General features: G+C 41.7%; 1 protein-coding gene across 2 annotated transcripts; it reads right to left on the bottom strand.

The window, feature by feature from the left end:
• Window positions 1-693: 693 nt before the first annotated feature.
• On the bottom strand, window positions 694-15,865 carry LOC133541620 (protein Tob2-like). 2 transcript variants are annotated; one of them, XM_061885119.1, is made up of 3 exons: window positions 15,704-15,821; window positions 12,571-12,714; window positions 694-2,410 (listed from the first exon to the last, which is right to left on the bottom strand). In XM_061885119.1, the coding sequence occupies exon 3, from the start codon at window positions 2,265-2,267 to the stop codon at window positions 1,212-1,214; it is 1,056 nt and encodes a 351-aa protein (XP_061741103.1). In that variant the 5' UTR covers window positions 2,268-2,410; window positions 12,571-12,714; window positions 15,704-15,821; the 3' UTR covers window positions 694-1,211. The 2 variants fall into 2 exon arrangements, with proteins under 2 accessions (XP_061741103.1, XP_061741102.1); XM_061885118.1 differs by lacking the exon at window positions 12,571-12,714 and having other exon boundaries at window positions 696-2,410; window positions 15,704-15,865.
• Between the last annotated feature and the right edge of the window lie 2,177 nt (window positions 15,866-18,042).

Below are 18,042 nucleotides of genomic sequence, written 5' to 3' on the forward strand. Positions count from 1 at the left end.
GAGTGCCCGCTAATTGCAGGTATCCAGACGCGAGTACCGGGTACTTGCAGGTATCCAGACGCGAGTGCCGGCTACTTGCAGGTATCCAGACGCGAGTGCCGGCTACTTGCAGGTATCCAGACGCGAGTGCCGGCTAATTGCAGGTATCCAGACGCGAGTGCCGGCTACTTGCAGGTATCCAGACGCGAGTGCCGGCTACTTGCAGGTATCCAGACGCGAGTGCCGGCTACTTGCAGGTATCCAGACGCGAGTGCCGGCTACTTGCAGGTATCCAGACGCGAGTGCCGGCTACTTGCAGGTATCCAGACGCGAGTGCCGGCTACTTGCAGGTATCCAGACGCGAGTGCCGGCTACTTGCAGGTATCCAGACGCGAGTGCCGGCTACTTGCAGGTATCCAGACGCGAGTGCCGGCTACTTGCAGGTATCCAGACGCGAGTGCCCGCTAATTGCAGGTATCCAGACGCGAGTACCGGGTACTTGCAGGTATCCAGACGCGAGTGCCGGCTACTTGCAGGTATCCAGACGCGAGTGCCGGCTACTTGCAGGTATCCAGACGCGAGTGCCGGCTAATTGCAGGTATCCAGACGCGAGTGCCGGCTACTTGCAGGTATCCAGACGCGAGTGCCGGCTACTTGCAGGTATCCAGACGCGAGTGCCGGCTACTTGCAGGTATCCAGACGCGAGTGCCGGCTACTTGCAGGTATCCAGACGCGAGTGCCGGCTACTTGCAGGTATCCAGACGCGAGTGCCGGCTACTTGCAGGTATCCAGACGCGAGTGCCGGCTACTTGCAGGTATCCAGACGCGAGTGCCGGCTACTTGCAGGTATCCAGACGCGAGTGCCGGCTACTTGCAGGTATCCAGACGCGAGTGCCGGCTACTTGCAGGTATCCAGACGCGAGTGCCCGCTAATTGCAGGTATCCAGACGCGAGTACCGGGTACTTGCAGGTATCCAGACGCGAGTGCCGGCTACTTGCAGGTATCCAGACGCGAGTGCCGGGTACTTCAAATGCAAAGAAAGCCTTGGCTTCCTGCAGCCCCCCCTGAGGGATGAATTATTGGAAGTTGTCCCTTTCTAGAAACAACCCGGCAGGCTGCAGAGCTCTTTTCTTCTAGAGCACAACCTTCGTGACTAACAGCGAAAACCCCTTCAGGACCCAGAATGGGACCGGAACCTTGTAGAAAGTTCAGTTTTGGAAGGAGTGGATGCTCAGTTGGCCAGCACCACAGGCTGGAAGGCCCGGCTGGGATACTGCAGCTTGTAGCTTCCTAAAGCCTCCACAAACGGCGGCTTCTCCATGTAGGAGATCTCGCCGTTGGCGCCCATGATGTTCATACTTTGGGATGGTGGCGGTGGGCTGGCGAAAGGGTCAAAAGAGGCCTCGGCGTCAATGTAGAGAGGACCGGGGGAGTAGACAAACTCTTTGGCGTTGGGGGACAGCTGGCTGGGGACGGGACCCCCGAGCGAGTGCATGGACAGAGACAGCGGCTTGTGCTTGAGCAGCTCCGGAGCCAAGGTGGCGGTGGGAGAGTGGGCGGCGGGGGCGGGCGGCACTGCCGCCGGGCCGCTTTTCTTCATCTTGGTGGAGCCGAATTTGGTGGCGGCGAAGGCGGCCGTGGTAAAGGTGATGGGTTGAGGACGCAAAGCGGGCTGCTGAGGTGCGGCGTAGGGCGGAGAAGGGGTGGAGGTGTTGGAGGAGTGGGCGGAAGGCGAGCCAAAGAGCCCCGGGCAGGGGTGAGTGCTGGGCGGAGTGGGCGAGCTGGAGAGCGACGACATCATTGAAGGAGATGACTGCTTTCCAATGGGAATAAAGACCTGAGCGTCTGGATTGAAGCCCTGATTCTTTGTCTCTTCTATGTCGGCGTCTCCTTTAGCGTCGCTTGTCAACCCCTCAGGCCGTGCTGCATCGCCGCTGAGGTCCTCCAGGTAGAGCACCTTCACCGCCCCGTTCTCTCCGATCTGGTAGGACACCTCAAACGGGTCGATCCACACGCTGAGTTCCTCAGGGACGTTGGCGCGCACTTCATCGGTGTCCAGGCCGCTTCTCTTTGCGGCCAACTCCACCACCGGGTCCCGGGGGGCGCCCAGGTGGAGGCAGCGGAAGGCGGAACCTCGAAGGGGGTCCTCCGGGTACCAGTGACCCTCAAAGCGAGACACCAGGATCTTCTCCAGTTCCTCTCCGAAGAGGTCGGCTCGACGACGGGGCAGCTTGTTGTACAAGTAGGACACGATGAAGTTGAGGGCAACCTTCACCTCCAGATGCATGACGGGATGCTTCAAGATGGCGGCAACGCCAAGTGTAACGATGTCCGTGACGCTCCTGCGGCTCACCGTGCAGCTTGTAATGTCGTCATGGTAGACGGCAGCTTGAAGACGGCAGGCTGCGGACCTCTCAAGAATGGCGACCTCTGGAAAGACGAGAGGAAAAGTTGGGGTTTTGCAGAGATCAGGCGCCAAGACAGCCATATTTCAGATTGTTGATGGGTTTTTTTGCACAGCCATTATTTTCATCAACCTCACCAGTTGAAAAATGTGACTTTTAAAGGGGAACATTATCATCAAGCCTATGTAAGCGTCAATATATACCTTGATGTTGCAGAAAAAAAGACCATATGTTTTTTTTTAACCGATTTCCGAACTCTAAAAGGGTGAATTTGACAATTTAAACGCCTTTCAATTGATAGCCTGTCGGAGCGATGACCTTTCACCCGTGACGTCACAACGTGAAGCCATTTTCTCAAACACATTACACACACCAAGTCAAATCAGCTCTGTTATTTTCCATTCTTTCGACTGTTTTCCCGTACCTTGGAGACATCATGCCTTGTCGGAGGGTGTAACAACACAAACAGACGGATTCAAGTTGCACCACTGGCCAAAAGATGCGAAAGTCCCTCGTTTGTTCCGCACACTTTACCGACGACAGCTATGCTACGACGGAGATGGCAAGAATGTGTGGATATCCTGCGACACTCAGAGCAGATGCATTTCCAACGATAAAGTCAAAGAAATCTACAATATTGGAAAGTAGACCACCACTGAATCTATTGGAAAGTAGACCACCACTGAATCTGCCGGAGTGCGTGAGCTATTCAGGGACGACGGAGCACGGCAAGCGAGGACGGCAGTCTGTTCCCGCAGACGAGCGAGGTAAACCCCCTCGATGTCTGGATGTCTTGGCTAAGACGTGATTTATGCCACTTCTTTTTCTGTCTCGTTTTGTCGACCAAACTTATAACGTTGTGCATGAATGCACAAAGGTGAGTTTTGTTGATGTTATTGACTTGTGTGGAGTGTGCTAATCAGACGGTGGGGCGGTATAGCTCGGTTGGTAGAGTGGCCGTGCTAGCAACTTGAGGGTTGCAGGTTCGATTCCCGTTTCCGCCATCCTAGTTACTGCCGTTGTGTCCTTGGGCAAGACACTTTACCCACCTGCTCCCAGTGTCACCCACACTGGTTTAAATGTAACTTAGATATTGGGTTTCACTATGTAAAGCACTTTGAGTCACTAGAGAAAAGCGCTGTATAAATATAATTCACTTCACATATTTGGTCACGGCAAGACTGCAAGCTAATCGATGCTAACATGCTATTTAGGCTAGCTGTATGTACATATTGCATCATTATGCCTCATTTGTAGCTATATTTGAGCTCATTTAGTTTCCTTTAAGTCCTCTTAATTCAATTTATCTCATGACACACATTTAATGCCCAAAAAACACATACCAATCGTTGGTTAGAAGGCGATCGCCGAATTCGTCCTCGCTTCCTCCTGTGTCGCTGTCTGCCGTGTCGTTTTTGTCGGTTTCAAAGCGATATGGCTCAATAGCTTCAGTTTCTTCTTCAATTTCATTTTCGCTACCTGCCTCCACACTCCAACCATCAGTTTCAATACATGCGTAATCTGTTGAATCGCTTACGCCGCTGAAATCCGAGTCTGAATCCGAGCTGCTATCGCTATACCTTTCTGTGCTAGCCACCATGTTTGTTTCTGGTGGTTTCTCGCTGTGACGTCACAGGATAATGGATGGGTGGATATACCGGTGGTGAAAATCAGGCCCTTAGAAGCAGTTTTTCGGGATATTGCGTGATGGGTAAAATTTTGAGAAAAAATTTGAAAAATAGGGGGAACATTATCACAATTTCTGAAGGGTTAAAACCAATAAAAATCAGTTCCCAGTGGCTTGTTGTGTTTTTTGAAGTTTTTTTCAAAATTTTTCCGGTCTCGGAATATCCCTAAATAAAGCTTTAAACTGCCTTGTTTTCGCTCTCTGCGAAGACACTGGCCATTTCCCTGTGACGTCACACAGTGCTGCCAATGTAAACAAACATTGGGAATACCACAGCAAGATATAGCGACATTAGCTCGGATTCAAACTCGGATTTCAGCGACTTAAGCGATTCAACAGATTATGCATGTATTGAAACAGATGGTTGGAGTGTGAAAATATTGAAGAAGAAACTGAAGCTATTGAGCTAATTCATAGCCATAGCATGGCCGAATAGCTGCGTTAGCATCGCCGGTAAAATGTGCGGACCAAACGATCAGGACTTTCGCATCTTTTGACACTGGAGCAACTTAAATCCGTCGATTGGTAAGTGTTTGTTTCGCATTAAATGTGGGTGGAAGGAAACGTAATATAGTTGCAAATGCATCTACAGGTTATCCATACATCTCTGTACCATGTCTGCTTTAGCACCGCCGGTAAATAGCATGTTAGCATCGATTAGCATAGCATGTTAGCATCGATTAGCTGGCAGTCAACATCAACAAAACTCACCTTTGATTTCGTTGACTATCGTTGCAAATGCATTTGCAGGTTATCCATACATCTCTGTGCCATGTCTGCTTTAGCACCGCCGGTAAATAGCATGTTAGCATCGATTAGCATAGTATGTTAGCATTGATTAGCTGGCAGTCAACATCAACAAAACTCACCTTTGTGATTTCGTTGACTATCGTTGCAAATGCATCTGCAGGTTATCCATACATCTCTGTGCCATGTCTGCCTTAGCATCGCCGGTAAAATGTGGAGACACTTTGGTACATTCGATGGGGGTCTGGCGGCAGATTTCTTGCCACTTTGGCATCTTCGGGCCAGTGGTGCAACTTGAATCCCTCCCTGTTAGTGTTGTTACACCCTCCAACAACACACCGACGAGGCATGATGTCTCCAAGGTTCCAAAAAATAGTCAAAAAAACGGAAAATAACAAAGCTGAGACCCGGTGTTTGTAATGTGTTGAAAATGAAAATGGCGGGTGTGTTACCTCGGCAACGTCACATTCTGACGTCATCGCCTCCAGCGTGATAAACAGAAAGGCGTTTAATTCGCCAAAATTCACCCATTTAGAGTTCGGAAATCGGTTAAAAAAATAGATGGTCTTTTTTCTGCACCATCAAGGTATATATTGACGCTTACATAGGTCTGCTGATAATGTTCCCCTTTAAGCATGGCAGTCCTTAGGAAGGTCCCAATAAACCCTGCAAGATCCCACCTAAACATCTCCCTCTAACTCTCTAGCATTATCTTATAGCTATTCAGTTTTTTTTTATGAGGTTTTACAAATATAAAGTGTAACATTGGTAATAAATGTCATGAAATTTGTTTCCAAAAGTAGTGATACACTGCTCGGAAATAGCCCTTGTGAGAAATTTATAGTAAACGTTTGACCGTACCTCATGAAATAATCGAGACAAAATGTTTGGGAATCGGAATCAGGTTCGGAGTCGTTCAAATTCAAACATACAATCTCCAACACTAAGCATGACGTAATGTGTTCATGGGGTGAGCAGGTAAATGATCGTATGGGAAACATTGACCTGTGTATGCACCCGTTGCAACCCATAAAACCCATTAAGTCATTCCATGCTTGGTGGTGTGTTGTAATTAGGGCTGCAACTATTAATCGATTAGAAAAAAGCTTTAATTTGATCATTTAAGTTCTATTCAAGTTTAAAGTAGTATCACAAATAAATAAACACAATGGAAACACTGATCTATGTATATATCGGTTGCCACTCATAAAACAGAAGAATGCTTGGTGGTGTGTTGTAATTAGGGCTGCAATTAATAATTGGTTACAAAAAAGCTTGGATTTATATTCCGTTGCTTTGATCAATGTCCATTTTTATTCATGTTCAAAAGTATTGTATTTATACACTGGTTTAAAATAGCCATGTGATAAAATTCATGGACATTTTTTTTTTAACCCTGCCTCTTAAACGAATCAGAATCAAGAATAGTTTCAATTCAATTATTTAAGGAGTGTCAATAAAAAAAATATATATATATATATAAAACTGTATTAAGTGCCCGGAACTTTAAATACAAGAAACTTTTTGACCCTGCCTCTTAAAAGTTCGGAATCGAGAATTATTGGGAATCGGAATCGTCCAAATTCAACGATGCCCAACTATAACCGTTATATAAATGTGTTTATGGGGTGAACAGGTAGCCTTAAAAATACATGAATGTAGGTTTTATGAGTGGCAACCGGTGCATACACAGATCCTGTTTATGCACTGGCTGCCACTCATAAAACAGAATAAGTCATAGCATGCTTGGTGGTGTGTTGTAATTAAGGCTGCAACTATTCATCGATTAGAAAAAAAAGGTTTGATTTAATTTAATTTCTATTCAAGTTCACATGATTGATATTTATATACTTTTTGAAAGTAGCCCCATTAGAAATTCATTGTACATTTTTGACCCTGCCTCTTAATCAAAAATCACTAGGAACTGTAATGAAAACGGTCCAAATTCAAATGATGCCCAACCCTAACTATTATGTGTTTAAAAGTGCGGGTGACCAGGTAGCACCACAGATAAATAAACACAAGGGAAACAATGACCTGTGTATACATCGGTTGCCACTCATAAAACAGAAGAATGCTTGGTGGTGTGTCGTAATTAGGGCTGGAACTAATAATTGGTTAGAAAAAAAGCTTAGAATTATATTCCGTTGCTTTGATCAATGTCTATTTTTATTCATGTTCAAAAGGATTGTATTTATATACTAGTTTAAAATAGCTATGTGATAAAATACATTTTTTTTTACCCTGCCTCTTAAACAAATCAGAATCAAGAAGTGTCAATTCAATTAATTAGAGTGACAATAAAAAAAAAATATATAAAAAAATACGTATATATATATATATATATATATATATATATATATATATATATATATATATATATATATATATATAATATATATAAAATTTGATAAAACTGTGTTAAGTGCCCAGAACTTTAAGTACAATAAACTTTTTTGACCCTGCCTCTTAAAAGAATCTGAATCGAGAATTATTGGGAATCGGAATCGTCCAAATTAAAACGATGCCCAACTCTAACCGTTGTAAATATATTTTATAGGGTGAACAGGTAGCCCAAGAAATACATGAATGTAGGTTTTATGAGTGGCAACCGGTGCATACACAGAACCTGTTTATGCACCGGTTGCCACTCATAAAACAGAATAAGAATCAAGAATCGTTGGGGATCTGGAATCGTAATTTTCCAAATTCAAATGTTGCCCAAGCCTAACCGTTATTTAATATTTTTATAGGCTGAACAGGTAGCGCCACAGACAAACGAATGTAAGGGAAACACTGACCTGTGTATGCAGCTGTTGCCACTCATAAAACATAAGTCATTCCACGCTTGGTGGTGTGTTGTAATTTGGGCTACAACGATCGAGCAATTGATTAGAAAACAGTTTTGACCTATTTTCTGTTGCTTCAATTATTTAAGGAGCGTCAATAAAAATATATATAACATTCTATGAAACTGTGTTAAGTGCCCAGAACTTTAAATACAAAAAACTTTTTTACCCTGCCTCTTAAAAAGAATCGTAATCGTCCAATTTCAAGCGATGCCCAACCCTAACCGTTATATAAATGTGTTCATGGGGGGAACAGGTAGCCCTTCAAATACATTAATGTAGGTTTTATGAGTGGCAACCGGTGCATACACAGATCCTGTTTATGCACAGGTTGCCACTCATAAAACAGAATAAGTCATGGCATCAATTGATATATATATTTTTTTATTCACATTAATAAATTATTGATATTTATATACTGGTACTAAATAGCCCTGTGAGAAATCCATAGTCAGTTTTTTACTCTGCCTATACCATACCATACCAACTATTTATACAGCCCTTAAAAAACAACCACAGTTGAAGAACAAAGGGCTGTACACCACAAAAAAAGAGGCAAAGGACATACTAAAAAATAAAACCGGAGTAAAGTACACATTGAAAAAGCAAATATAAATTACCCTAAGAACAATTTGTTAGACAAAAAGCAGTTAAAAAGTAAAAAAAAAAAGTTCAAATTTAAAAACAGTTTAAAATCTCATGCTGGGTTAAAAGCCAGTGAATAAAAATGGGTTTTAAGAAGGGTCTTAAAAAAAGCCAAAGAAGGGGCCTGTCTCACATAGAGAGGGAGATGGTTCCAGAGTTTGGGACCCGCAACAGAGAAGGCTCTGTCCCCTCTGAGCTTGCGCTTTGATTTGGGTACCTTCAGTACCCAAACCAGTTTCACTTTAAAGAAAAGGAATTGAGAATTGTTGGGGAATCGGAATCGTCCATATTCAGACAATGCCCGACCCTAACTGTTATATGTTTATGGGGTGATCAGGTAGCCCCACAAACACATGAATTGATGTTTTATGAGTGGCAACCGGTGCATACACAAATCCTGTGTATGCATCCGTTGCCACTCATAAAACAGAGTAAGTCATAGCACACTCGAGGCCGTCTCGTAAAGATGTTTTCACACGTGCCTTAACCCAATAAAAGTGGAGAAACACAGCCTTCTGCTATCAATCTGTAGTTGCTAGTGTTCTTCTGTCATCACTACACAATCAAATACCGAGTCCATCCTCTCAGGGATAACGCCGATTCAAATGAAAATGAAATTGTAACGCCAAGAAAAAGGAAAAACATTGGGAGTTAAAAAGATGGAATTAAAGATAGAAAGAGCAGAGGATGCAGTGATGGAAGGAACAGATGTGCCAGAAATCCTTTATAATCTCATGCAGCTATCCTGATTAATGCTTAATGCTTCTGTCCATGACCAGAGCCTTATGAAGCAGCTCTCCTGATTAATACAAACCCCGTTTGCATATGAGTTGGGAAATTGTGTTAGATGTAAATATAAACAGAATACAATGATTTGCAAATCCTTTTCAACCCATATTCAGTTGAATATGCTACAAAGACAACATATTTGACGTTCAAACTCAAACTTTTTTTTTTTTTCAAATTATTAACTTTAGAATTTGATGCCAGCAACACGTGACAAAGAAGTTGGGAAAGGTGGCAATAAATACTGATAAAGTTGAGGAAAGCTCATCAAACACTTATTTGGAACATCCCACAGGTGTGCAGGCTAATTGGGAACAGGTGGGTGCCATGATTGGCTATAAAAACAGCTTCCCAAAAAATGCTCAGTCTTTCACAAGAAAGGATGGGGCGAGGTACACCCCTTTGTTCACAACGAACTGGACTCTCGCTGCTGTGTTGGATCCGCTTTGGACTGGACTCTTGCGACTGTGTTGGATCCATTATGGATTGAACTTTCACAGTATCATGTTAGACCCGCTCGACATCCATTGCTTTCCTCCTCTCTAAGGTTCTCATGGTCATCATTGTCACCGACGTCCCACTGGGTGTGAGTTTTCCTTGCCCTTATGTGGGCCTACCGAGGATGTCGTAGTGGTTTGTGCAGCCCTTTGAGACACTAGTGATTTAGGGCTATATAAGTAAACATTGACTGATTGATTGATTGAACTGCGTGGGCTAATAGCCAAACAGTTTAAGAACAATGTTTCTCAAATTTCAATTGCAAGAAATGTAGGGATTTCAACATCTACGCTCCATAATATCATCAAAACGTTCAGAGAATCTGGAAAAATCACTCCACGTAAGCGGCATGGCCGGAAACCAACATTGTATGACCGTGACCTTTGATCACTCAGATGGCACTGTATAAAAAACCAACATCAATCTCTAAAGGATATCACCACATGGGCTCAGGAACACTTCAGAAAACCACTGTCACTAAATACAGTTGGTCGCTACATCTGTAAGTGCAAGTTAAAGCTCTACTATACAAAGCAAAAGCCATTTATCAACAACATCCAGAAACGCCGCTGGCTTCTCTTGCCCCGAGATCATCTAAGATGGACTGATGCAAAGTGGAAAAGTGTTCCTTGGTCTGACGAGTCCACATTTCAAATTGTTTTTGGAAATATTCGACATCGTGTCATTCGGACCAAAGGGGAAGCAAACCATCCAGACTGTTATCGACGCAAAGTTCAAAAGCCAGCATGTGTGATGGTATGGGGGTGCATTAGTGCCCAAGGCATGGGTAACTTACACATCTGTGAGGGCACCATTAATGCTGAAAGGTACATGCAGGTTTTGGAAAAACAAAATTGGCCCTAGTGTGTGAATGTGAGTGTGAATGTTGTCCGTCTATCTGTGTTGGCCCTGCGACGAGGTGGCGACTTGTCTAGGGTGTACCCCGCCTTCCGCCCGATTGTAGCTGAGATAGGCGCCAGAGCCCCCCGCGACCCCAAAAGGAATAAGCGGTAGAAAATGGATGGATGGATATGCTGCCATCTAAGCGCCGTCTTTTTTATGGATGCCCCTGCTTATTTCAGCAAGACAATGCCAAGCCACATTCAGCACGTGTTACAAAAGCGTGGCTTCGTAAAAAAAAAAAAAAAAAAAGAGTGCGGGTACTTTCCTGGCCCACCTGCAGTCCAGACCTGTCTCCCACGGAAAATGTGTGGCGCATTATGAAGCGTAAAATACGACAGCGGAGACCCCGGACTGTTGAATGACTGAAGCTCTACATAAAAGAATGGGAAAGAATTCCACTTTCAAAGCTTCAACAATTAGTTTCCTCAGTTCCCAAACGTTTGAGTGTTGTTAAAAGAAAAGGTGATGTAACACAGTGGTGAACATGCCCTTTCCCAACTACTTTATCACGTGTTGCAGCCATGAAATTCTAAATAATTATTTGCAAAAAAAAACAGTTTATGAATTTGAACATCAAATATGTTGTCTTTGTAGCATATTCAATTGAATACGGCTTGAAAAGGATTTGCAAATCATTGTATTCCGTTTATATTTACATCTAACACAATTTCCCAACTCAAATGGAAACGCGGTTTGTACTTCTGTCCTTCACGACCAGGGCCGGCCGGCCAGCCCAGGGCAGAGAAAAAATGAACCACAGTGACATGACGAGGCAGAAGTGTTTTGTCGCCAACAACACAGAAGAGTATTTCCTCATGCACACCAACAGACGGGGATAGCTCATCTTTGAAATATGCCTCAATTCCAGGATTTGGGATATCAAAAGAGATTTGCATGTGAAGTTTGGCACGGAAAAAGGTGAGATTGAGGGAAGGAAGAGTGGACTATCCTATAAATAGGGGCGTACTTTGCAGGAATGAGATCCTCCTTAGGGCAGCATAATTAATTGTTAGAGCAGCATAATTAACGGCCTTTTCAACATAGATATCAGGGAAGATTTCCATCAGGCATCAAGTCTTTTTGTTTACATGGCGCTGCCAACATGTGCGGTAGGACCTCCGCCACGTGACCGCCTGTCTCCTCCCCCCCGCCCCGTTTGCCAAGGTGATTCTGACGAGAGAGACTAGAAAACATGGCAGAGGCTTGGAAGAAAAGCTCCATTTTGAATCAATGCTAAAGCTTCGAGAACATGACATGCTCACTTTTCATCGATACGGTCAGAGTATTCATTTAGCTTTGATATCATGTGGGTTAAAGGCCTACTGAAAGCCACTACTAGCGACCACGCAGTCTGATAGTTTATATATCAATGATGAAATATTAACATTGCAACACATGCCAATACGGCCGCTTTAGTTTACTAAATTGCAATTTTAAATTTCCTGCGAAGTTTCCTGTTGAAAACGTCGCGGAATGATGACACGTGCGCGTGACGTCACCGGTGGTAGCGGACATGTTTTCTCAGTACCGATCACGGCTAAAAGTAGTATGCTTTAATCGTATAATTACACAGGATTCCGGACATCTGTGTTGCTAAATCTTTTGCAATGTGTTTAATTAATAATGGAGACTACAAAGAAGAACGATGTTGGTGGAAAGCGGTGTATTGGGGTGGCATAGCTCGGTTGGTAGAGTGGCCGTGCCAGCAACTTGAGGGTTGCAGGTTCGATTCCCACTTCCGTCATCCTAGCCACTGCCGTTGTGTCCTTGGGCAAGGCACTTTACCCACCTGCTCCCAGTGCCACCCACACTGGTTTAAATGTAACTTAGATATTGGGTTTCACTATGTCAAGCGCTTTGAGTCACTCGAGAAAAGCGCTATATAAATATAATTCACTTCACACTTCACTTCACTATTGCGGCGTCTTTAGCCACACAAACATAGCCGGTGTTTCTGTGTTTGTTGTGAAGCTTTAATATGGAACAGAACTGTGAAGCGAACATGGTTCTCTACCAAATGTCAACCGGCAGGTTTCGGTGAGAAAATTGTGGTAATAAGTCGGCTCTTACCGTAAACATGAGCTGAGCTTGTGTCGTTCCTCTTGCACCTGTCAAAGAGGCAGCTGCAACTTTCTTGGCTCCTCCGTGGCTTCCCTCAGCGATACTGGCGGTCACCACACCCCTCTGACTTTCAGGTATGACCATATAATCTCACTAAAACAATAGTAACACAATAAGCAGATAAGGGATTTTCCAGAATTATCATAGTAAATGTGTCTAATAACAGCTGAATCACTCCCACTGCCCTGGTCTTTTTTTTTTATTTATTTTCTTCTCGTCCTTCACTTTCACTTTTCTCATCCACAAATCTTTCATCCTCGCTCAAATTAATGGAGAAATTGTCGCTTTCTCGGTCCGAATCGCTCTCGCTGTTGGTGGCCATGTTCAGATGTGAGGAGCTCCACAACCCGTGACGTCACGCGCACATCGTCTGCTACTTCCAGTACAGGCAAGGCTTTTTTATTAGAGACCAAAAGTGGCGAACTTTATCGTCGATGTTCTCTACTAAATCCTTTCAGCAAAAATATGGCAATATCGCGAAATGATCAGGTATGACACATAGAATGGACCTGCTATCCCCGTTTAAATAAAGTCTCATTTCAGTAGGCTTTTAACGTTGCTTGGATGACAACATATGTTGCTCCAAAACCTGTATGGACCATTCAGCATTAATGATGCCTTCACAGATGTGTAAGTTACCCATGCCTTGGCCACTAATGCACCTCCATACCATCACAGATGCTGGCTTTTGAACTTTGCGCCGATAACAATCCGGATGGTTATTTTCCTCTTTGTTCCGGGGGACACCACGTCCACAGTTTTCAAATATAATTTGAAATGTGGACTCGTCAGACCACAGAACACCTTTCCACTTTGCATCAGTCCATCTTAGATGAGCTTGGGCCCAGAGAAGCCTGCGGCGTTCCTTGGTGTTGTTGATAAATGGGTTTGGCTTTGCTTAGCAGAGTTTTAACTTGCACTTACAGATGCAGCGACCAACTGTAGTTACTGACAGTGGTTTTATGAAGTGTTCCTGAGCCCATGTGGTGATATCCTTTACACACTGATGTCTGTTTTTGATGCAGTACCGCCTGAGGGATCAACGATCCGTAATATCATCGCTTACGTGCAGTGATTTCTCCAGATTCTCTGAACCTTTTGATGATTTTACGGACCGTAGATGGTAAAACCCCTAAATTATTTGCAATAGCTCGTTGAGAAATGTTGTTCTAAAACTGTTTGACAATTTGCTTACGAATTGGTGACCCTCACCCCATCCTTGTTTGTGAATGACTTAGCATTTCATGGAAGCTGCTTTTATACCCAATCATGGCACCCACCTGTTCCCAATTAGCCTGCACACCTGTGGGATGTTCCATATAAGTGTTTGATGAGCATTCCTCAACTTTATCAGCATTTATTGCCACCTTTCTCAACTTCTTTGTCACATGTTGCTGACATAAAATTCTAAAGTTAATGATTATTTGCAAGCAAAAAAATGTTTATCAGTTTGAACATCAAATATGTTGTCTTTGTAGCATATTCAACTGAATACGGGTTGAAAATGGTTTGCAAATCATTGTATTCTGTTTATACTTACATCTAACACAATTTCCGAACTCAAATGGAAACAGAGTTTGTACATGATATAATATTATGTACAGATGTGCATGATCATACATTATTATGTAGAGAAGTGCATGATGAGTATACAATATTCAGTAGTGTGCATGATCATAGAATATTCTGTAGAGATGTGCATGATGTAATATGTAGAAATGTACATGATATAATATTCTGTGGAGATGTACATGATCAAACAATATCATGTAGAGATGTACATGATACAATATTATGTAGAGATGTACATAATGAATAAATGTACATGATACAATATTCTGTGGAGATGTACATGATCATACATTAACATGTAGAGATGTGCATGATCATACAATATTATGTACAGATGTGTATGATACAATATTATGTACGGATGTGCATGATGATACAATATTATGTAGAGATGTACATGATGACACCATTTTATGTACAGATGTACATGATGATACAATATTTAGTAGAGATGTGCATGATCATACATTATGTAGGGATGTACATGATACAATATTCAGTAGAGATGTACATGATCATACATATTTATGTACAGATTTGTATGATACAATATTATGAAAAGATGTGCATGATAATAGAATATTATGTAGAGATGTACATGATCATACAGATTTATGTACAGATGTGCATTATGATACATTATGTAGAGATGTACATGATGATACAATATTATGTACGGATGTGCATGATGATACAATATGTACAGATGTGCATGATGATACAATATTATGTAGAGATGTACATGATACAATATTATGTACAATATTTAGTAGAGATGTGCATGATCATACATATTTAGGTACAGATTTGTATGATACAATATTATGTAGAGATGTGCATGATACAATATTATGTACAATATTTAGTAGAGATGTGCATGATCATACATATTTAGGTACAGATTTGTATGATACAATATTATGTACAGATGTGCATGATGATACAATATTATGTAGAGATGTACATGATACAATATTATGTACAATATTTAGTAGAGATGTGCATGATCATACATTATTATGTAGGGATGTACATGATGATACAACATTCAGTAGAGATGTGCATGATAATACATATTTATGTACAGATGTGTATGATGATTCAATATTATGTAGAGATGTTCATGATGATACAATATTATGTAGAGATGTTCATGATGATACAATATTATGTAGAGATGTACATGATCATACATATTTATGTACAGAAGTGCATGATCATACATTATCATGTAGAGATGTGCAGGATGATACAGTTGTTGATAACAACAGGAAGGAGCCATAAAGGTGGTGGGACAGGAGGACTAGAGGCAAAATGTCAGCCAGCATAATGACGACATATTGATGCACCATGAGAGTGGAGGTGATGTAGTTGATGGTGAAAGTGGAGGTGATGTAGTTGATGGTGAAAGTGGAGGTTGTATAGTTTATGCATCATCACTTAGCTAATACAAGAGCCCTCATGTCAACAAGACAGCAGCACATACAAACAAGGTCAGGCCGCAGCTTACCTGCTCGCGTGTTGGTTTTCATCCACCCTGCCTGAGCTTCTTCGGGACGCAAAGTCAAGTCCATAAAAAGACGTTTGTGATGCTTGCCCTTGTCATTTGTAATCTCTTAAATGGCGCGTCCGGGGAAAGTTTGGCGTGTGACAAGCTGGCGTATTTATACACTGTGACTCGCCCACACCCCCATGACGCCAGGCACTACTTTCTGTCAATTACCATGACTACGCTGGTTAGTTATTCTTATCCAAATGTCATTTTCCTCCACTAATAAACACTTATGTAAATATTTCAACATCAATACCACACACAAGGCATTATTAGTAATAATAATAATAGGTATTAAAATGATGTAAACAAAAATACAATGACAATATTTTAGTATTACTTGTTAATAATTATTGAAAACAATAATCAAGTCAATAAATATTGTTGTATTTCTTTGAAGAGTAAATAGTAAATATTAGCAAACGAGGAGTCCAGCGTATAAGGCGGAGGGATATTTATAGTTCCTAATAGGGCTGACAGCTTGCTAAAAATACAAGTGCTGATGGCAACAGACTCCCTATTGGCTGAGAAGGGGGCGGGTCCTCACATTATTGGGCTGCGGCGTCCAATCACATGAGCGAACGCGACATGCCTTTAAAACAAGGCTTTGTGGGAAATGACGTTCTTGTGGTTGTATTCTTTATTTTCCCTCTTTCAAGTTTACAATGTTTATGTCAGGGGTGTCCAAACTTTATCCACTGAGGGCCGCACACTGAAAAATCAAAGGAAAGGGGGGCCATTTTGATATTTTTCTTATTTTAAAAAACAATACATTATATACCCTTAGAGATAGGTTGAGAAGCTCTGCCATCCGGCGGGAACTCAAAGTCAAGCCGCTGCTCCTCCACGTGGAGAGGAGCCTGATGAGGTGGCCTAGGAAGGCGTTCGGGTAGGAGGCCACAGGGAAGACCCAGGACACGTTGGGAAGACTATGTCTCCTGGCTGGCCTGGGAACGCCTCGGGATCCCCCGGGAAGAGCTGGACGAAGTGACTGGGGAGAGGGAAGTCTGGGCTTCCCTGCTTAGGCTGCTGCCCCTGCGACCCGACCTCGGATAAGCGGAAGATGATGGATGGATAGATGGATGGAATACATTATATCAGGGGTATTCAACAAGCGGTGCCCGCGGGCACCAAGTTGCCCTTAAGGACCAGAGGAGTCGCCCGCTGACCTGTTCTAAAAATAGCTCAAATTACAGCACTTACCAGTGAGCTGCCTCTATTTTTTAAATGAGACTTATTTACTAGCAAGCTGGTCTCGCTTTGCTCGACATTTGTAATTCTAAGAGAGACAAAACTCAAATAGAATTTGAAAATCTAAGAAAATATTTTAAAGACTTGGTCTTCACTTGTTTAAATAACTTATTTTATTTTTTTACTTTGCTTCTTATAACTTTCAAAAAGACAATTTTAGAGAAAAAAATCCAACCTGAAAAATAATTTTAGGATTTTTAAACACTTATACCTTTTTACCTTTTAAATTCCTTCCTCTTCTTTCCTGACAATTTAAATCAATGTTCAAGTTTTTTTTTTTTTATTGTACAGAATAATAAATACTTTTTAATTTAATTCTTCATTTTAGCTTCTGTTTTTTCGACGAAGAATATTTGTGAAATATTTCTTCAAACTTGTTATGATTAAAATTCAAAAAAAATATTCTGGAAAATCTAGCAAATCTGTAGAATCAAATTTAAATCTTATTTCAAAGTCTTTTGAATTTCTTTTAAATTTTTTGTTCTGGAAAATCTAGAAGAAATAATAATTTTTCTTTGTTAGAAATATAGCTTGGTCCAATTTGTTATATATTCTAACAAAGTGCAGATTGGATTTTAACCTATTTAAAACATGTCATTAAAATTTTAAAATTAATCTTAATCAGGAAAAATTACTAATGATGTTCCATATATTCTTTTTTTTTATTTTTTCAAAAAGTTACAAATTAGCTATTTTTTTTCTTCATGTATTTCGCTTGAATTTTGAATTTTAAGAGTTGAAATTGAAGATAAACTGTTTCAATATTAAATTTTAATTTTTTTTCGTGTTTTCTCCTCTTTCAAACCGTTCAATTAAGTGTTTTTTTCATAATTTATTCTCTACAAAAAACCTTCCGTAAAAAGAAAAAAAATGTACCACGGAATGACAGACAGAAATACCCATTTTTTTTTATATATATGGAGATTGATTTATTAAAGGTAAATTGAGCAAATTGGCTATTTCTGGCAATTTATTTAAGTGTGTATCAAACTGGTAGCCCTTTGCATTAATCAGTACCCAAGAAGTAGCTCTTGCTTTCAAAAAGG

Source organism: Nerophis ophidion, linkage group LG23 (assembly GCF_033978795.1).
Source record: "Nerophis ophidion isolate RoL-2023_Sa linkage group LG23, RoL_Noph_v1.0, whole genome shotgun sequence".
Lineage (NCBI taxonomy): Eukaryota > Metazoa > Chordata > Actinopteri > Syngnathiformes > Syngnathidae > Nerophis > Nerophis ophidion.